The sequence below is a fragment of the Brachyhypopomus gauderio genome, chromosome 9 (genome assembly GCF_052324685.1).
Source record: "Brachyhypopomus gauderio isolate BG-103 chromosome 9, BGAUD_0.2, whole genome shotgun sequence".
Lineage (NCBI taxonomy): Eukaryota > Metazoa > Chordata > Actinopteri > Gymnotiformes > Hypopomidae > Brachyhypopomus > Brachyhypopomus gauderio.
This window is the reverse complement of record NC_135219.1, coordinates 8,022,795-8,044,507: the sequence shown is the minus strand read 5'-3', so window position 1 is coordinate 8,044,507 and position 21,713 is coordinate 8,022,795. Positions and strand designations below refer to the sequence as shown.

Genomic DNA, 21,713 nt, shown 5'->3' with positions numbered 1-21,713 from the left:
ACAAAATTAATAGGAAATAACATAATTATTTATATTTATTTGATATTTATTATTTAATAACCTAACAAGATCCTTCAAATATCTCACACAAATGTTTCATCAGAACAATTTCAGAACGTGACACGTACAAAATATGCATATTTCACTTGCCTATTGTATTTTGAAAGACTTACACTATGTAGAAATATATAACTCACGTGACATTATGGTAGTTTAGGAATGAAAATGTACAAATTGCTTGTGTGAAAATTGTCATTATTCTGTCTTAAACAAAGATTTTTCAGTGTAACTGCAAAGACTGCATATTACACGAAAGTATTAGTTATCTTAACATCTTGTTTCACTCAAATAAAAGTAAAAAATAAGCACTTTGGTCAGTATTTTTCTATTTGTTTTAATTAATGAAAATGTTCACTCACACTCCTCTGTCTAAGCACATAAAAGAGGCAGCACATACCAAATGGCTTGTGAGATTAATTTTACTAAAATGTTATGACACAAAAATATAACAATTAAAACATATTCATCATAGATTTAATAATTTGTTACTAATTCATCTCCATAACAAAATGTAAACAAAAAAGTCCAAGACTGAAATTTTGACTTTTTGAAAACAAAACAACAGGCATAACTGAAACCAGTGCATGGATGTACTGAATTCACAAGTTTCTTGATGTTGTTCAGGTCATTCTTGCCCTCCTGTAAGTTTACGGAAAAGTTCTTCATCTAGTGTTTCATTCTGGTCTTTGGCACGAGTTGAGAGGAAGATGTAGCCTCCAATGTACTCGTGAACTACCCGACAATCACAGCTCTGACAGGTAAATGCAACCAAGACATTCTGGTCAAATTCAATGGCCACCTAAAACAAAAAATATCAAATGAGATATGCAAAGGTCTTACAAACATTGGCTCATGATCGCAGGTTCTGAGACTGCTTGGAGGGTCCTGAAAAATGAAAGCAGGATCTCAGGTGAATGCAGACCAAAGAGCGGGCCTCACCTGTCTGATCTCCCAGTTAACATTCCACTGCTTCATGTTGGAGTACCGCCATGTTGTGACTGGCAGGCGTGTTGACGGGTCGATGCGGATCAGCCTGTTGTAGGAGATCCCCAGGATCTCATCCTTCTTGCTGCCTTTGAATCTGTGCACACAGAGAAAACTCAGGTAGTTCCTCGTGTTTCAAAGCAGGCAGCAGTAACAGCAAGAGCCAAGAATCCTGGATACATTCCAAAGTATCAAATGTAATATCAAATTCAGTCTGATCTCTAACTACTAAACAGTAATGTGAAATGTACTGTAAAGACCTTGGTGCTAGCAGTTCACATGCACATCCTCCATCTCTGGAGAGGTTCTGGGATTTCACCTAATGACTGCATGAAGCTTCAGCGGTTTGTTCAGTACCTGACTATGTAGTACTTAATGCCAAACTCTGGCAACGACTGCCATGCTTGGATGAAGCGCATTTTAGCGTCCATGAGGGAAAGCTGGGAGATGTTCTGATGTGCTTCCAAGATTCGTGTGGTCAACTGAAATACAAAACACAAAGGAAAAACATGCCAATGCAATCAATCATTGCAACAAACCAAAGTATAGAAACCTCTAACAACAGTGACCCAAAGACCAGGGTCACAGAAATCCTGCCCTGAGCATATTGATAAGTTAATCACAGGTATATAGCGGCAAAAGCGTATTTTTCAGCGTCTGTCTGGTTCAGTTACATTGCACGCCAAGATGGCGACCCTCGGTTAAAGCTGCCTTTACTTGTTTGGCCTTGTATTTTTTGGAGTAACGTGGGGAGACGAAGCACTCAGCGTTCATCTCCATTGAGTCCACGTCAGGTGATGCCTGGCCAGGTGGGGGCGCCAGACTCTTCATCTGCAGGAAGGACTGAATGTTCTTCACTTCTGTGCGGTAGGAGCTGTAGGCCATAGTCTTGCCTTTGGAGGCCAGGATACAGGCAGCTTTCCACTTAGCGTACTGTGTCTCCTTCAATAAAATATTATTAATACACAAGCACAGAAATAAATGAATAATTGAGCACATTTTGATGAGTAACGCTTGAAAAATTAAACATGTTATAGTGAAAACAAAATGCCAGAATCAACTCACACTCTCACAGCGAATATACACCTCATTCATCCCATCTGCAACAGGCAGCAACAGTTTGATGCCGAATTTCTTTTCCGTTACGTTTACATCTGGAACAACCTCACAGCCTGCGTGATCAATAGATCAGAAACCACGCGTCACTGCCGTAACAATGACAGAAATCTTTAGCCCCCCTAGTGGTGCGTTTGCACTCACCTCGCAGATGGAGCTGTTCAATAGGCTCAGAATTAGCTGATTCTTTGTTTTTGTAATAGGAAATGCTGGTGTCTCTGAACACAAACCAGTAGTCTTTGAATGTTCTCAGTAGCCGCTTGGGCCTGTAATGCACAACAGTAAGAAAACCCCTGAGTTCACACTAGACCCTGAAGATAAGCAGCATAGAACCTCATATTCATCTTGCTTTTATGTATTATCAAACTCTCTCCCAAAATGGAAATTAAATGTAGTCAGTGTCCCAAATGACCCCAGCACGACTTACCTATAAAGTTTAAGAGTATCTTCCAACTTTGGAATATCTGTGATGTCTTCCTAAGGGCACAAAACAGGTGTGTAACCCCATTACTGCACTGAACTGAACCGCTCTGCGTAATGATGTCCATAAAGAGCAACAACCAGCAGCGGTATGGAAAGCCAGAGTAGTCAAAATTAGTGTCAAACTAAATGCGTTTAGTAGCCACACAGAGGTGCCATGCTGGACGTGTGGCCTCATGCGTACCAGAATCCTGTCCGTGCTCCGCCCTTCCAGGGCCGTCTCTAAATGCGAGAGGGCTGCCTCCACCTCATCGATTTCGGGTTCGTCCGAATGGTCCACAGGCTTGGCGCACATGGTCAGTTTGCATATGTGATACTGAGGGAAAGGTGTCCATATTTTAACTATGAATAATATTTAAAATGTACATGCTGTAAGTCTCCACACTCATTCTACAGTATCTGACACAGTAAAACTGCAGCTTCTCAAACGAGTCACATGCTTCCTGTTTGCCCTCTGTGTACCGATAGGCTTTGTGTTATATTGTGTCATGGCAACTATATTAACAAACACTGCATTAACATCAGACTGTTCATAGTAGTGCAGTAAAGTAAAAAAAAAAAAAAAAAAAAACACTGCAATTGAACAATTGCATTTTGTTAAAACTAGGTTTATCTATATACAGTATACACAGTCTTCTGAAGAGTCTCAGCCTATAGCACCACATAGAGCAGTGTGTCTCATCCCACTGTTTACAGGCAGATAAACAAGCCAGCTATACTCACTGTATTTATGGGGACAAGGCTCAGGTCACACTGAATAGATGTGGCACATGTGTGTTGCACATTTGAATGCAGGTCAGAACTCAGACCTGTTACATGGCTACAGGCGTGTGTGTCTACAGGCGTGAGTGTCTACAGGCGTGTGTGTGTCTACAGGCGTGTGTGTGTCACAGGCGTGTGTGTGTCACAGGCGTGTGTGTGTCACAGGCATGTGTGTGTCACAGGCATGTGTGTGTCACAGGTATGTTTGTGTCACAGGCGTGTGTGTAACAGGCATGTGTGTCACAGGTGTGTGTGTGTGTGTGTCACAGATGTGTGTGTCAATACCTGCAGGGAAGCGAACATTAACATCTCCTCCTCTGTGCACTCAATCTCCTCCAGCAGAATGGACCAGCGTGCTTGTTCATACAGCTGTGTGATCCTCACTGCATCGTACTGGAGAAACACACACACACACACACACACACACACACACACACACACACACACACACACACACACACACACACACACACACACACACTGACCCACTGACCCACTGACCTGGATAAAATAAGAGCAAACCCGCATCACGTGAATTAGACGGCTGTGTCTTACTTTTGGGTTGAGGTCGAAGAAGCAGTGGTACTTGAAGCGCAGTAGGAGTCTGTCATTCTCCTGGACTCCCTGTTCCATTAGAGAGCTGGAGGAGTCCAGCCACCTGCAGGCACACACACTCCAGGATCACACACACTCCAGGATCACACACACTCCAGGCTCACACACACTCCAGGCTCACACACACTCCAGGCTCACACACACTCCAGGATCACACACACTCCAGGATCACACACACTCCAGCATCACACACACTCCAGGCTCACACACACTCCAGGCTCACACACACTCCAGGCTCACACACACTCCAGGCTCACATGCTTTCTTAGTGTCTTATCTTGATCCTTCAGTACAAAGGAAAGCAACTGCCTAGCACTAACATGACTATTACATGATGATTATTGTGATTATGATGCTACAGTTACCCTGGTTGTAATTACTATGGGTAAGTTCATCACAGGGGTCACACAGGTGTAAACGGCAGCGTGTGCTGCAGGTCTCTGGGCTGGCGTGCTCTCCCTCACCCAGCGTTGATGGCTGCTTTGTCTTCCATGCTGAGTGGCTGGAACATCTTGGCCAGCTCCTCAGGAGCTACGTTAGGCTGGCTGGCGGTCAGAGGGTTCTCTCCAAACCACAGACTGGTGGCTGAGGCGGGGGTCCCACTCTCAGGGTCGTAGGTCGCCGTCATGGTTTTACTGTAGAGACCAGTGCCAGCTGTGGAGTCCAATGGCAGTAGTTTAGTTCGACCGTGCTTGGCCAACACCTCATTAACATAAGCCCAGTGGATATTTTTTCAAACATGTCTTTACACAGGGGCTCAGATGCAGCCGTCTGTATGAGACGACGTGTCTGCGCTGTGTTTTAAAGGGAAAGACTGTAATGTGAGTTTGGCACCTGGGCCACCGATGTTGTCCATGTCTATGACATCATCCTCCATGTCATCCTTGTTCTTGTCTTTCTTCTTCTTCTTCTTGGTGTCATCCGGCAGTTTCAGGAGGGACAACTCCTCAGACCTTCTTATATCTACGAGTAGGGTGTCAATCACCATTAAAAAAGTGAAAAAAATGTCAAAGGTTCAACATGCATTTAAGCCAAACATTTGTCTCTAAAATGTGAATCCCTTTCCCCACCCCCACCCCCCCACCACCACCACCACAGAGTGGACACTATAAGTGTACACAGTGTTTCCAGCAGCGTCAAACACTTACTGAGCGCTCGACAAATCTCCACTACAGCCCTGAAGACCACAGCTGAGAAGGTGACGGCGAGTCTGATGGTCTTCATGTTGGGCAGCTGCAGGCACAGGGCCTTGTGCTGGGGGGTGAAGCGCAGCGTGGCGTCCGCCTGAACGCCGTACTTGTCCAGGGTCCAGTGGGTCTTTAGCAGCCAGATGTTCCTGCGCTCCCACCACAGGGCGTGATCGGACCAGTCCTGGGGCGCCTCTGACACAACACACAGCAGCGTCCACTGGATTTTGTTTGCTTATTTTAAAACATAATCCACTGGATTATATGGAACACGAGCTATATATTTTCCATCCTACAGTACTTGTGGAATTACACGGTGAAGTGTTACGTCACTTGCAATATTTTCATATGTACATTTGACATAAAATATATATTATCCATTATCAGTCTTTGGCTGAATTGTTTAGACGAGCTTTCAGCACACTAACATAAACATGGCATGAGCCAATCAGATATGGACACGGTTTCTGATAACATATGCAGAAATTAGCCACATAGTAAAGGACACTCCCGCCAAATCACAAATTTAAGATTACATTTTTTATGAAGACACTCAGGGTTTGTTGCTGTATCACTGAGAAACACATTGTCTGTGTAAGACTGGTAAAGCAGTGAGACGTTTTAGTCCTACACTTTCTCCCAGGTTGGTTTGTGAGCTGGACTTTAGACCTTGTGTCTGCAAATAATATCATGGTATGAGATCAGTGGCTCAGTGCCAGGGGCAATTGAAGGGAGTACATGGCAAACATGGGTGTAGCGGGGCATTTACGGGTGGAGTGAGCCTACAGGTACAGCACCACTAACTCTTCACAAGTGATTACTGGGTTCAGTACTGATGCCTTTGTTGTGTGCAGCTGCAAAGGATGTGGGTTTAGCTTCTTCTGTCCTGGTAGCCCTGAACATTTGAAATGACTCCAAACTAATGCCACCGAATCTCCCTTGAGGAAGCCGTGCGCTGGAGGCAAAACCCTCAAGAGCACAAGGAAGCTGTGCTCTGGAGGAAATACCCTCAGGCAGGTGCTGAAAACACTCACTAATCTTCTCCACGAGTTTGAGCATGAGCCCTCCGATGTGAAGGTCTCCCTTGACCCGAATTTTGAACTTCATGGTCTCATCCCCTTCCCTCTGGTCCACTTGGATCAGCAGGTCCCATGAGTTATGTCCATATTCCGCAGCAGTGACCATAGCTTTGCCTGTAGGATCAGAATAAAGGGCTGGTTGAACAGAGTAGCAGTAAAGCTCTTCTTCAGCCTCCACAGATGAACCATGAGAAAAATATTGTTTTCATGTAGCTGACATGGTGCAAATGCAACATGCCCAAGCAATGCGAGAGTTCTCAGATTACACCAGAGCAGCACAGCTACAATCAGCAAAGTGAAAGAAACTTTAACATTATCAGTATACTGATGATGCTCTAATTCATAATGCTACAAGAGAGAAAATATCTTACTTTTAGTAAGATATACTTTTCAGCAGTTACAATGCCATATTTAAATAGCATGCAGTGATGGTTAAAATGAAATAGAAAATTGTTTACTTACTAAAATATTGAAGTACAGTTGCTTTAATTATGGGAATGGGAAATTTTTTTATGTTTGGCCAACCACTGTGGCATGTTAAAGGATTGCTTCATATATGAGTATAAGGAAAATCACTTTAGCAAACAGAAAAGCTGCTACAAATGCTGTTCACTAGTTTCACACTCAATTACTACAGTTAATACTTAATCAATTCAACACATTCACATTCATATAAAGGCCTTCATGGACTGAATCGGGCTAGAACAAGAAAAACACTGTGAACCACAACACAGGAAGATGAGGAACTCTGTCTCAGTAAAGAAATTTATTAGGACATTCCACAAAATGGAAGGCAATAAAGAATGAGAGAGAGAGTGACAGTCAGAGAGAGAGAGATAAAGAGAAAGAGAGAGATTTTGGGTTCAGGAGACAGGAGAGATAGCTTCAGGAGCAGGGTGGAGGTCAACGAGAATGAGAGCAAAACTCCCTCCCTGGAATTCCTGACAAGATCAGGCACGACCTCGAGCAGAACTCTAGAACATAACGCCACCGACGCCCTCGTGCCGCATGGGGGTTTACAACAGACCAAGAAACAGCCAAGCTGCACTATTGTGTATACAGCCCCCTTTTGCAGTTCCACTGTGCTTTGTACCTGGTGCTTGAGAACATTGTTTTTGTTTTGTTGTTTTTTCAGCTTTCACTTTTTCAAGCCCCCTATTCTTCCGCATATAGTCCACGAGGAGTGGGTCATATTCGTGTTGTCATGGGTAAATGGCACTCAGAAGCATTGGCTTAAGGCTATGAATGTTCAACAAATCAGAAATCTAGTGGAACACTAGAATCACACGTTCTCTCACCTTGACATAACTCTCTTCTGTATAGCCTCAGGTCCTAAGTAAGCTTGTGTTTGTTTATATGTCTGCAGGGAGAGGTGGCAACAAACTCCCCCACTGTAGTATGTTAACCCTTACAGTCATGTATTACAATGACAGACTGCAAGATTATCTAGATTATTCGGCAGAATCAAGCCCCAAGAACCACAAACCCTCACAACAGCGTGCAGCACCAAATAGATTCTTTTTCATAAATCAAGTAAAGGAATAATATACATGATAGTTGAACGAAAGACGTTAAGGCAATTTCAACATTAAATAATCATGTTTTCAATTATTTTGGTGAGGGTTTTTTAGCAAAAATCTGAAGTCTTTCTTTCTGTTTGCTTTAAAACACAAGCAATGTAGGGTGTGGGACTTTCAGAAGAACTAACTGTAACAATGTAATGCGCAAAAGTGCAGATTTTATGTTAGGTGTAGGTAAAATGAACTAAAAAAGAAGTATGGTAATTAAGCACTTACCAAGTGAAGTTCACTATGTTTGGACAGTGTTAACCTCCTTTTGTTCACTGAGCAAAGGAATAGACCCGTCAAGGTATGCAGACAAAGACCCTCCCAGTCAGGTAGGCCACACACAGGAAGTGACTCAATAGCTGTAAAAGAGGGAATACTGACTCATCAAACAGGTCGAGTTTGTGAGTTGTGTTTACCACGGTGGTCTTTGCTAGAAGGCTGCAACAATGCTATGCAGTATAAACATTATCAATTTGGACATAGATTTGCTTAAGCATTGCTTCATAATTATGATGTATATGACTAAAATAAAATCAGACAACAAAAAGGAATCTTGAGATTACATGTAGGCTGTGGCAAATAGTCTCAATTAAATTCAGTTTGATGTAGTAAAACACCACTTAGTACAATCTATTTTGGATTATGTGAATCTGTCAAGGAAATATTTTTACAAAAGGAAAGTTTCAAGTAACAGTTAAATTATTAAGTATAAATTGTTATCAACAGTTGTAATAGTTATTGGTGTTAGTTACCCTTTGGTACATGATACCGAAGTTAATAAGTTTAAACATTTCAGTCTTAAAGTTCTACATAAGATTATTATCTTATAAACTTATCATGTCTACTCAAGACTTGTCAGGAATCTTTCTGTCAGTACCTGGTGAAAACATTACACTCATTCCTGTGCTTCCTTGCATATAACTTGACAATAATGCAAGAATTGCATTATAAAGTTTCTTATGGGAAATGTTTATGTACCCATTTAATCACATAACCATTTCTTGTTAATCTCTTCGTTGTTAGCCTACATATTTGACTGGAGTTCTTTGTAATCTGAAAAAAAAAAACTTTCACAAGTTTTGTGTGTTTATTGAACCCCTTCAACATTACCTTGAGACTCAAGTATCTCGAGATTCAACATAAAACGATATAGTTAAGGGGTTGACACATTCTGTAGACATATTTGTGATTTCTTGTGGAGATCTTATCCCCCCTTCCCCCCCCCCCCCAAAAAAAAAAAAAATTAGCCTGTTGTAGCCAAGATTGGCCACTGGGTGGTAGAGACAATCCATTGGGTACAAAAGTAAAACCTTTTAACGGAAATGCGTGGTCACTAAAATTACATTCTTGGCTTACAAACTAAAACTCCAGTAAGAGGTCTCGGTTATATAGAAATATAACAGTACTGTCAAAAGCACCACTACCGATCTCCAAGCTTCATAAAGGCGCACACTGCAAAACAGAGGCCAAGATGTCCCGTGCCTCATGTTTCAAATACGATTTTGTCACTTATTAATGCTTTTTGTGGCCTGCTGTGGAAATAATACCAAAATGATAGCTAACTATAAAAAACAGCTAACTTTTTTCAGTAGTCATTTCAAATTTCCTACAGGTCTTTTCCCAGTTTATGCTATACATATGTATTGTTAAACAGAAATGCAGTAGCAAATTTCATCAACTTAAAGCACTTCTGTACTTTTGAAATCTTTATAAACCTTTTCATGTATGCATGTTCCACGGCTGTTGTTTTTCTTCATCTTGCCACTAGGTGGCGCCAGTGCAGTGCCGGAGACCACCACGAGCTCCTGTCAATGACTCTCACATTGCCCAAAGTCCCTTATGAATTAATTTTATGCTTTGGTAAACCTAACATGGAATGTGAACTTGACCAAAATTTTAAGTGTCAAGGTTCTGTCAAAAAGATCCTAAATATGCATCATTAAAAGGCTCCCTCGGGAAACCTGTTCCCGTAAATTTATGCTAATTCAGTCCACGTGCTTAGCTTATCCATGGCCATATTCACTTTCTCTGCTTGTAAGCAATTCTGCACAGTCAAGCCAAACAGGTACAAAATTTACACTTGTTTTAATAAGGATTCCAGCACCAGTGCCAGTGACTGCCACCGTGAAATCTTGTATTAAGCCTTGGATAATGTGTTGTGTTCAGACTGCAAGATCTATTACGATTTCTGACATATCCATTTTGTATCCAGATTGATGTTTGATAAGTCAGGATAATAAAAACATAATAACTGTATCCAGTCCACATTAGAGCGTGGCTTGAAATGCGACTCCCAGGTGCATTTAGAGATGCATCTCAACCTGGACCATAGATTTGTGATTTGGTCTTTTGCGTCACTCGCAACGCGACACATAACGTCAAATGCAGAGTGCCGAAAGAGCTGGACTTGAATAAGAAAGCCAAGACTCATGCCAGAGCATTAGTCAACGTTACAGTTTCTTCACGCGCCGAGTACGTAAGAGTACTGAGCTTGACGTCGACTGTTGGAGGCCACATGGTGCACGTCCATCGCGCCTGCACGCTCATCTCCAGCGTCCCTCCGGAGTTACTGACCCCCACATCCTCATTAAGCCTTGCAAAAAGGTTCGTGTCTGTGCGCACAAATTCGATCCGAACTTTTGCAGCTGCCGTTCGTCTCAAAAGAGCTGATCAAAAGGGAAAGAAATTCCTATTTTTCTGCAGTCTGAACATAGTCATCGACAGCCACACAGAATTTGTGCGCTTTTTGTTTGAACTTAACTAAGTATAATGTTTGTTATAGTTTACTCAGACAATCAGTGGTACCCTTGTGGAGAATAGAGGGTCTATTGTATGAACTATTGGATCCTTCTAAAGTCGGCGTAAAAACTCAGGTCGGGTCTGATTGTTATCTAAAAACCTAAATCCCTGTTCAAAAAACAGCTTACACACACACACACACACACACACACACACACACACACACACACACACACACACACACACACACACACAAGGGCCAGAGGCTCACAGCATGCTCTTGCCTTAAGTGGATCAGTCCATTAAGAAAAAAGAAAAGAAAACGTTGTTGTTTACGTCCTCCACATGACCTCGCTTGACCTCTCTTTGCTAACATTCCTGCCATAGTTTTGACATTTAAGCACAAGTACACGAGGTGGACAGGGAAAACATGGCCTAATCACACCCGAAGGCCATGTCGAAGATGACAAAACAGCCTCTTAACCTGAAAGCTTAATGGCTGATAGATGCCAAGCCGCTGGTTCACGAGGCCCCTAATTTCCTTCTCCTGCTTTTAAAACGACATTTTGTCACACGGGATACTGATAGTTGCATTTGAAATGAATGAATGGTGCAATCTTTGGAAGTTTGGAGGAAACTTGTAATGTCTTTCAATAAAACTTTATTTATATTCTAACTTTAAAGAAGATGGCCTCACACATGTAACAGTGTTTTAAATCTAATATTTGAAAAACCACAGCAGGTGTAATGAGTAAAGAGGATGGATAAAGAATCATAATTCACATCACAGACAGTGAACTGGACAGCACAGTTTTATGATTTATGGTTTTTTTTTATGCTATCATGTATTTCTCATGTACAGGAAATGTGCTGTATTCTACAGCGTATTATCACCCAGAGGGCTTGACTAAACGTGAGGTCCAATTCACGACTCAAACATGTCAGCATGGTTTAGGGCATCGAGATCACCTGTGAATGCTGATCACACTAGACCAAAAGGAAGTGCTGCTCAAATCATCACTGTGCTCAAACACCAATCACAACATTCTGATGTTGATATTCACATTCTTTCCTAACACACACATACACACACATGCACACTCAGGCACATGAAACTTTTTAGAGAATTGCATGTCTGTGTTACACACACACACACACACACACACACACAGAAATGCATAGTATAAGTGTGTATATATCACACATCTTGAAAGTAATGAGTATCAATCATAGAGCTTAATCTTTAGGGTTACAGTGTTTGTGTGTGTGTGTGTGTGTGTGTGTGTGTGTGTGTGTGTGTGTGTGTGTGTGTGTGTGTGTGTGTGTGTGTGTGTGTGTGAGCGTGTGTGTTAGTAAATACTGTTATCATCATATCCATAATGTTTGTTTAACTTCCAGCTGTGAACTTTGCCTGTGGAAGGCAGTGAGTTTAAGACCCAGAACAACCACACGTGATACAGGCTCATTCAGGCAGCCACTCACCTTCACTTCTGCGTGGGATCATGTTCGTAAAAATCGAACAGTCTCTTCTTTGCTGCACTACAGACCTCTGTTCATGGCGCATGTTTCTGAAATGAAAGCCAATGGGGGGTTGTGTGCAGTGATTCTCTTCCATATGCCCTGTCCACTTAAATTAGCAACGCCTTGCATCCAACAGCATCTGTTTTCAATATGGACCAGAGACGGAAGGGTGGGTCCTTGGCTTTGCAGCGGAAAATACAGCCTACTGTACTTTTAAATAGCCCACGGGAGACGGGGGGGACGGATGTGGTCATATCGCCTCATCCCCGGATTCCTCGTATCTGGACTGCCACTTCTTCCCCTTTGAAAGACGTCAAATGTACAATTAGGGAGGAATGTGTGTAATGCTGTCTGTGCGTGTGCGTGTGCGGTGCTCATGCCCGTGGTGGCTCCACACATAGAGCTACCGCATAGCACACTGCCCAACACCCTCCACACCCCCCGCCCACACCCCCCGCCCCCTCCCATGTAACCAAACCAACACTGGTCGGTGCGTGACACACACCGCCGCTCCTGTGTTTCCAAATATGCCCTTTTGTGTCTGACGGGCTGCTATTTTGCCCACGCCAGCCTTCATACTGGCTGCAGAGCAGATGCAGAAATAACTCGCTGCAGATAAGCAGCACCGTAGCTCCCCCGTAATTCAAAGCTTATAAGTCTAGCAACACAATGATGATCTGCTTACAGATTGGAACTTATAGGGCATTTTTATTCTGGTCGTATATCACAGTCTAGACAGCCACACATAAGCACGTGAGTGCTCAGAACGGCACACATGCACAGAGCCTCCAGGCTGGGCCTTTAACCAGTCTGGTTAAACATGTCATTTGCCCAAAGAAAAGTGGATATCGAGTATGTGTGTCTTCTTGCACCTAACCAGGTTCTAGAGATGCTACAGTAGACATATTTTAGACAGACATACGGCAATCTGGAACAATCACACCATTGATTTCAGACCTGAAATAGAAACAGAGAAAGGTAGAACTAATTATATAACAATGTTGTTAGAATAATAATGGATAAGAAAGAAAAACCAGATGTTATTTTATAATATGGTCATTTGTAATACCACAACAGTCAAAACGATCAGGTTAACCACGTGGGCAACTCTTACAATCAGTTCATGCAGTGAACACATACAAACATGACTAGTGAATTGGTGGTAACAAAAGCTCTTTATCCAAAAAATGATTTGTTATCTTATGAAGCTATAGGAGACGTGGGGGTGTGGCTTGCTGTGAGCAGAATGGCCACACTGAGGTACGATCATAAATGCACTGCGAGCTGGCGTGTGAAACCATCTGGAAGAGATCTGGCACTTTTCAGAATCCATTTTTGTTTGGCCAGTGTCAAAAACACACACGCGGCTAGCCACGGCGCGCTCCCCCCGGCCTGAGTGAATTCCATTTTTCCGTTCACGCCGGGGAAGGAGATACCACGCGAGGCCTAGAGGAATCTGATAAGGCCGATGACAAACCGGCGGGATTGTTGACAGCCCCCTGACGGTTTTGGCACCACTTCCCGACCCCGCCGGCGTGCTGAGATGCGGATCGCCCGAACAGTCTCCTCTCGGCTCAGAGATACTGGAGAAATGTGCTAAAGATAATGTTTGAACAGCCAGGACCAAACTCACCTTGTTCAGCAGAGCTGTCTATTAAGCGCTGCAGACCAAACAAAGCCCTAGCTGGAGAGGCCGTCCTGTAGAGAGGTTCTGTGCAATACTGATTATGTAAAGTGAGCAGTAATGTCACAGTCAAACATGTGTTTGTTTATGCTGTTATGTTTGTTAATGTGGTGTATTATGGACAGCAGCCTGGCATGTGAGGTCATTTCTTTCCTCAGTGATTCTTCTTTCAAGATGTCAGTAAGGATTAGTTATATGTAAAGCTTACAGGGGTAAACTTTTCAGCTTCAAACCACAATGCTGACTCTTAGTATAAATTTAGATTTTTACTGCAGTTCCTTAAGCCAGGTTCATTTTGTGTCTGTAGCCATGGTTATGGGCTGGTGAATGAATAAACTTGTTACAGTTCAAGTTCTCGGTGAGGAAGGCTGGTTTCTCACAACACATGGTAAAGGAATTCAGACTATTGAAAGATTCTTGGCCCTTATTGTATATATATATATATATATATATATATATATATATATATATATATATATATATATATATATATATATATATATATATTCAAGTGTATTCCACATGCTCAGCAGCCCTATAGCCCCATAGCCCTATAACCCTATAGCTCTATTGCCCTAGCCTTATAGACTTATAGCCCTATAGCCTTTAGCAGGACTTCCTACATCCTTTGGTTGGCTGGCATGCCAAAGCCATTTGTGATCATCTCTGGCTCCACTTCCTGTGTCACAGTGAGCTGCTCAAACATCATCAAACTTCAGTTCTTCAGTTTAGATCAGCATCATTAAGAAAGTTGTAAGCTCAGATCTCACATCTACCTCACATCCTGCGGTCAAAGGTCAAGAGGATCTGTCGGCAGCGATGTGGGGATTATACCGACGGCATTCCATTTCCAAGCCTCCAACTTGGTGCGACGGGGTCCTGCTCTGTGCTGGCAGGCCAGGCATCGAGGAGCAATTACTGTCGCATTAGGGATGATCAAGCCATGTTTCTCAAGTGCACAGAGAAGCTACTGTTTCCCGCTCCTTCCTTCTTCCCGCTCTCATCCTCCAAGCCGTGACGTTCGCGCCGCCTTCAGCTTACTACAAGGAACGTTGGGAACAAAGGTGCAGGTGTCCACGAGACGAAGGCATCGCTGGCGATGTGGCACCCCTCAGCACCACCTCATCTTTGAATGTCCTTTCAAGAAGAAATATGACTGCATTGTCATTCAGATGGTGGCATGTTTGGTCTGTCAAGAAGACATGACTTCATTTTCCCTGTCCACATGTGTCAAAAGACTAGAGACTGCAGGGCTTTGTTATTTATGACCACTCACGCTTTGCTTCTGTTTTAAAACCATAACTGTAAAATTGCATAGTAAATTTGTGAATATCATGCACAAGCAATCCCAAGTCCAGCCAGAGAACTACAGTATTAGCAGCTTCTTTTTTTCCAGTGAACGAGCAGAATTCCTCACATTCCTGATGGAGCTCGAGCAGGTAATGGTCCTTGAGAGGGCAGATCATCATTGTGGTTGTTCCTCTGGGATGTTCTTGAGCAGCTCTCGGCTTACAGGAACCTTCCTGAGAAGGGCCTCGGGTGGCGGGATTAGCGCTCCTGTACGTGCGGGACAAAGCCAGGCTCAGCTCCCTCTCAGCTCTCCGTAGCCTGTTTCACCGCCGCACCTGAAACCTTATAGTGGGAGTTTACGCAGCCAATCACAGCCACATGAAGGGGATGAAATAGAACGCCTGCTAATCTGACCTTATACTTCAGGTTATCATGCACAGAGTAACATCTTTTCTTCAATTTGTGTTGTTTCTTTTTACAAAATGTATCATTCTTCATGTGATATGTGTCCTAATATAAGATGTATGTAATAAAGTTTAAAAAATAACATAAGGTTTGTGAAAAGACCAGACCTGAAACCTGTATAATATATTCCCCAACCAGCCCCCACTACTCCGTGTGACGAGTATTTACACCGTGACACCACCCAACACCCTGACACCACCTTCACTGTTCTCCATTACTCCTACGCTCCACCTGTATATCATCATCAATGGGGGAGTCCAGCTTTCTAGCACAAAGTGAAGCCACATAGAACGTCAGCTCAGGTTAGCCATTTCTACTTTATGCAGTGTTGCATTCACCCTGCTTACCACGGTCAGTTAATTAAAGGTGTGGTCTTGTCTTACAGAATAACATTTCTGGTTGTTCTACAATTCCATTTTCCATTTTGTATTTTAGTAGATCTAGAGGTAGGGGTTTTCTGTGCTGCTTAGCATTGATTACCTCTATCTGGTTTAATTATACAGAAACTCTGATATTATAAGTCTTTCATATGAAAGTTGAAACTTTATACTTGACAAAACTGCACTTGTTCACAGTGCTACACATTGCTGCACTTCAGCTAAGCCTAGTCCCTCATTTTTGGAGTTTGTGGTCACTTCAAATGTCTGAGTTTACTGCATAGTCTTGAACCCATTTCCCTCCACACATGGCACCAAGTCTTTGGTAACAATTAAGCTTTTACAGATGCCTGGACGCCACGAGAAGACAAATTCAAGTCCATCTCCTCTACATCCCAACCAGCCCACATGGTCTGGAGCTGGAGATCCTGACTCAAGCCTTTCATCTCAGGGAAATTGATTAAAGGTCCTTGAGATTGCTTCCTCTCCTCAAACCTATTATTTTCCAATAACAAGATCGAGAAATGTCCAAATGTTACTCTCTGTGTTCATTATTATTTGTGTTTTGTTAAAAGTAAGCGAAGCGGCTTCCTCCTTTTCTTGTTCGTCATCAGCCTCTAATACCGAAGCAGCTTGTGTAACATTAGACTGTTCATAAGACACAGGGCAGCCGTCCTGTCACGGCTCTGAGTGAAGCCAGTCACTCCAGACCCTTGCACAAAGAAGCTGGGTCACAGAAGGCTTCTCTGGAAGCCTACTGCTGAATTTAAATGCTTTTGAAGCTGTAAACAAGAGGTCTCACAGAGATAATGGTGCTTTCTCATGACTTTGACCTGTTGGTGACATGATTCCCCAGTGACTGTCGGACTCCTTCTTCGGCTGTCTGTTCATCACTCAGGAGTCATGCTATCATTTCCGAAGATCCGGAACAAGGTCAGGGAGTTAAATGATCAATGCAATGTCTACAATGGATTCTGAAATGCTACTGAGGGAATAAAGAAACAGAAGTTAGATAAACATCTCAACATGTCACCTAGTTGGCTACAAAGTAATATTGAAACCATGAAATGTATATAGACTGAAGAAACTAAGAGCCTTATTATGTTGGGACAACACTTACACATAGTTTGTTAAAAGAGGCAAAATGAAGTATGTTTGGAATGGGGAAATATCTTCAGGGGTCTGCAGAACTGAGTTAAAAGCAAAGAGGAGATAGGAAAACCGCCATCAGACCCAAAGTAGGGAGGAGAAGAAATGAAAAGATAAGAAGAGATGTGGCACTTTGATTCAGAGAACACAGGGACAGCGCTGGGCTTTGCAGTCTGACCTGCTGCACACAGGATGTGTCACGAAGCACCTTCAAATACAGCAGTTATCCAAAACACTGGAAACACCTGCTGTTATCTGATCCCAGATCAGCACGGGGAGCATATTTTCCATTCTTGTTCACTTGTGTATGGCAGCCGCAGCCCATTCATGTCCCACCACACGAGGAACCTGAAGAAGTGTTGAGGCTGCAACACTGGATTTGAGGCGAGGGAGAGGGGGAAGCCCCCCTTAAACAGAAAACAATCTCAGATGATGGAGCAACACCGTCTTCTTGCTGCCAAACAGCGGTTCCAGTACGTATGTACTCGCTGGTGGTCCCAGACACCCTCTCCAAACGGCAGCGTTTGATCCAGCAGCAGTCTGCTTGGTGTCAAATATTGGCTGCTGGCACAACACTTCCTTTAATGATTAATCTGATAGAGAGCGACTTTTATCTGAAAACGTTCCACTCACCAGAAGCTCAGAGCAAGTAATGACAGGTGCTGTTGTATTTAATGCCTTGCACTCCTGTATTCCCTAGTTTTCTAATTATTCTACAAACACAATAGTCATGGAACTTGTATCACTATACATATATATCTAAAAATCTGAAGAAGATTCTAGGTAGGTAACTGCAGTGTACTTAGGAAAGATACGTAGAGATATAAAAATTGTAGTAAAAAACACTTTGTTTCCACAACTGATGAAGGATATATACATATATCCTTCATCAGTTGTGCAAGCAAATATATTCATATACATTGTATATAGAGAAAAATTGTAGTGAAGTATCGTAGTACCGTATATATATATATATATATATATATATATATATATATATATATATATATATATATATATATATATATATATATATACGGTACTACGATACTTCACTACAATTTATATATATATATATATATATATATATATATATATATATATATATATATATATATATATATATATATATATATATATAGATAATTGAACTCTTTAACATTGCCATGCACTTTTCTCACTGAGCTTCTTCGTTCTACAGTAGATGGTCATACAGCTTGTGAGGTGGGAGATTCTCTGGGACTTTCCTCTCCCAGGCTCACCTTTCATCAGCGATTCGAGCGTCAAAGTACAAGCGAACTTTAACGAGGAACCACAGCTTGCTTTCTGACAGGCCAGAACAAAGCTGGCTTTTGTGCGGCTGTTCTGGGAGGCCAGTAGCTCTTGTCATGTACATGTGAAATTAATTATAAGGAAATACTAAAACACTTGGGTGGAAATTGCTTTTCACCAGATGTTTCGCATATGAGGATCAATTTAGTATTCTTAGTGTAGTGAAACGACTTCATAAGTTCAATGTTGGCCTCTTTGATGAAAGCCAATCTGTCAGTCAAGGCACATAAAAAGAAACTGAAGTTCTATGCTACTGTTTGTTCCACTTTATAGAGCCTTAGGTAATGTGATTACTTAACCAGGTTAGGAAAACAGAATGTTTCATTCTTAGGTAAAATTTGACATCATGACAAGGAGCCCAGTGTTTTTCAATGATCCATACATAAACCAAGTGAAAAGACTTCTTCTGGTTCCCAGCACCAGAGAAGGACATGGCAAACAAATTACAGAATCACTTTTATCAGTGAGTTAACATTATTGTGCATTGGGGGGGCTTCTTTGCAAACATGCATGTCTGTCTGTTGTGTATGGGTGTGCAAAAGAGAGGGAAGAGAGAGAGAGAGACAAACACTAGAGAGAGAAAGAGAGAGAGAGAGATGCATGAGAGAGAGAGAGAGAGAGAGAGAGAAAGAGAGACAGGCTTCCACACACAAAAATACATTTCTATTTCTATTAACTCCTGAAGAAAAATCTAATTAATGTGGTTTTTAAACACTGAATATAGGGCCTCCTCTACATTTGAAACCACAAAATCTTTTTAATTTGAAATAGATTCTTGTGGTCATGTAAAACTTTGGATCAAAGCTAGGAACGGTGTTTTTAATAATACAGGTCATTGATCAAGTCCCACTACATTACGCTCTGCAATGTACCGATGTCTTCATTGGAACTACTGCATGAGCAGCAGAATGAGAATGCTGCTAATTACAGATACACCTCATTAGGTTGACTCTCCACGTGAGAAGGGCATTCCTACTTCACTGTATTTATATCTATATTTAGATCTTTGGATGTGCTTCCTTGAAGACCCCACCTCATGTAGCAGTGAGGTATTTTGCTGCGAAAATGTCTTCACTTCTGCAGCCCTTTTGGGGAATAGTGTTGTGGGGGGGGGTCTCCAAACCTGGATCAAAGAACTGTGTTCTGAGGCCTCTGGTGTTTGTTTATGACAGTCATAGTGGCACATCACAGTAATGGAGTGTGTGATGAGAGAGAGAGTGAATTACAGGCACTGTGTTTATCCGCGCGGATGAATGGGCATCAACCTCCATTTGATTCTCTGGTGTAATTTAAGGCTGCGTTTGATCCGTCTGATTGTTCAGTACACTACGGACCCTGCACCAGTGTTCATGAAGAGAAACAGAGGAAACAGCCAATTAAGTCGCATATGTTAAAGAGGCTATGGAGTCAGCATACACGGCCGTCTGCTCAGTACTGGAGCTCCACCGGTGAAGCACTGGTGGAGGTGTGGAATGGAATTGGTGGAGGTGGGGAATGAAGGTATGGAGATTCAAAATGAGAAGCTAATAAGAACATGTACAAGATGTTTGGCTGTGAAGTTCCCCATATGCATGTCGTGTACAACTAGAAAGTAGACTTGGGGAGTTGTTAGTTCAGACTTATGGGATGCACGTAAGAGGAAAAGTCAGTCCAGCGCAGCTCAGAAACGCAATTTTGTGTGTCATGGCCAAGGGTTACGTCAATAGCAGAAGAAAGGTGTGCGCAGGGAGATAAGTGTTGATATGTGCACACAATTGCATCAAGCTAAAGACACAGTTCAACATGAGGATCCCATATCGTGCCACACGAGGCGTGCTCAGTTAAATGTTTACACAGCTGCTCTGGAGATTATTATTATTGTGAAACCGCACACTTTTAATGTTGCTGTGCGGATGCCAAAACACGTGTGCTCTTGACTTCCCTACAGAGCGCACACAACTCCACATCTCACAAAGACTTTGGACATTTAAGACATACACAACACAGGGACTTCACGTGTGTACCTATAACTTTCTTAGTAGTGTATATATGTGAGTGTGTGTGTGTGTGTGTGTGTGTGTGTGTGTGTGTGTGTGTATAATACATACATATACATATTATATATATATAATACATATTAAGCCCTTTTAAACCTAAACTTTTCTAGAGTTTAGTTTCCAGAGGCATTTTTAACACATAAAATGAAAGTATTAAAAACATTATTAAAGATCTAACTATAAATTGTGTACCATTCCATAAAATAACACAACCTTTTCAGATTACCCACTTGAAGTTGTTTGACATGTGTTTAGGTTTGTGTATCTGTGGTATGTGCACTTAAGATTGTCTCAAGTGTAAACCTGCAGGTCAGAAGAGCGAGTTCACCATCAACTGCCTCAGAATAGCATCCTCAACCAGTACACTGTTAGTCACTGAAGCTACAAAAGATAGTTTGGTGACTAAGAAAGGATAGTGTATTACAGCTAGTGTATTACAGCTAATGTATTACAGATAGTGTATAACACTCCTGTTATATACTCCTGTATTTTTTCCTGCCAAATGAATGGGACAAAGTCTTATACAATCCTGCATGTGGATCAGTGATGCTCAGCTTTAACCTTCATCAAAGAAAAAGAAAAGAAAAACAGTCTTTTAAATCTTTACAGTACAAACCACTAGAATATCTTGTGATATCAGAATTCAAAGTCATTAGGGGCCCTTGCTTCAAACTGACACTTTGATGTATGTAGAATGTTAGGGTTCTTTCCATCGTAACATGGGTGATCGGTAGCCATGTTTGCCATAATTGACATTTAATTTGACATCACATCCATTAATCCAAATGGTTGAAGTTTCAAGGTTTTGCCTCTATGTATAGCAGCCCCCCCCCCCCCCACCCCCGCCTCTCTGGGGGAGGCTATAAACAGCTGCTTGCACTTTAGCGGTGAAATGTAAATCTTGACGCGGGATGTTTATGCAACCCAAGCTTCTAATCATGCAAACGTATAATTCTGTGACATGTGGTATCTTTACGAGGCTAGTTTGATTCAAAGGGCAGATCCCTGTATTTACCAGTCTCACTGCAAACTGGAAGCACAATGTGCCTCTCATCTCAATCTCTCAGAAATACTGATTTAGTTGAGGCACTGGTCTCTGTGTGGCTGCTCTGCACAAGCTGTTGGCAAAGTGTTCAGAGAGGCTGATGTAGTTAACAGTATTCATACAGGCTGATACTGTAGTCTAACAGTGTACATACAGGCTGATACTGTAGTCTAACAGTGTTCATATAGGCTGATACTATAGTTCACAGTGTTCAGGTATGCTGA

At 42.2% G+C, this 21,713-nt stretch overlaps 1 protein-coding gene across 1 annotated transcript; it reads right to left on the bottom strand.

Annotated features, from left to right (window-relative positions):
* Positions 1–148: 148 nt before the first annotated feature.
* Positions 149–12,284, bottom strand: fermt1 (FERM domain containing kindlin 1). Its single transcript, XM_077016805.1, has 16 exons — positions 12,073–12,284; positions 8,080–8,210; positions 6,239–6,397; positions 5,166–5,399; positions 4,852–4,980; positions 4,482–4,671; positions 3,958–4,060; positions 3,688–3,795; positions 2,825–2,956; positions 2,588–2,637; positions 2,305–2,426; positions 2,110–2,216; positions 1,762–1,986; positions 1,402–1,526; positions 1,000–1,141; positions 149–859 (listed from the first exon to the last, which is right to left on the bottom strand). Exons 3-16 carry the CDS (start codon positions 6,387–6,389, stop codon positions 686–688), a joined length of 1,992 nt encoding a protein of 663 aa, XP_076872920.1. The 5' UTR covers positions 6,390–6,397; positions 8,080–8,210; positions 12,073–12,284; the 3' UTR covers positions 149–685.
* Between the last annotated feature and the right edge of the window lie 9,429 nt (positions 12,285–21,713).

Coding starts and splice junctions, on each gene's coding strand:
- fermt1 (XM_077016805.1), bottom strand. CDS start 6,389: ATGGTCACTGCTGCGGAATATGGACATAACTCATGGGACCTGCTGATC. Junction 4,981..5,165: donor GGAGATTTGTCGAGCGCTCA/GTAAGTGTTTGA, acceptor CCCTACTCGTAG/ATATAAGAAGGTCTGAGGAG. Junction 2,638..2,824: donor GGAGCACGGACAGGATTCTG/GTACGCATGAGG, acceptor TTGTGCCCTTAG/GAAGACATCACAGATATTCC.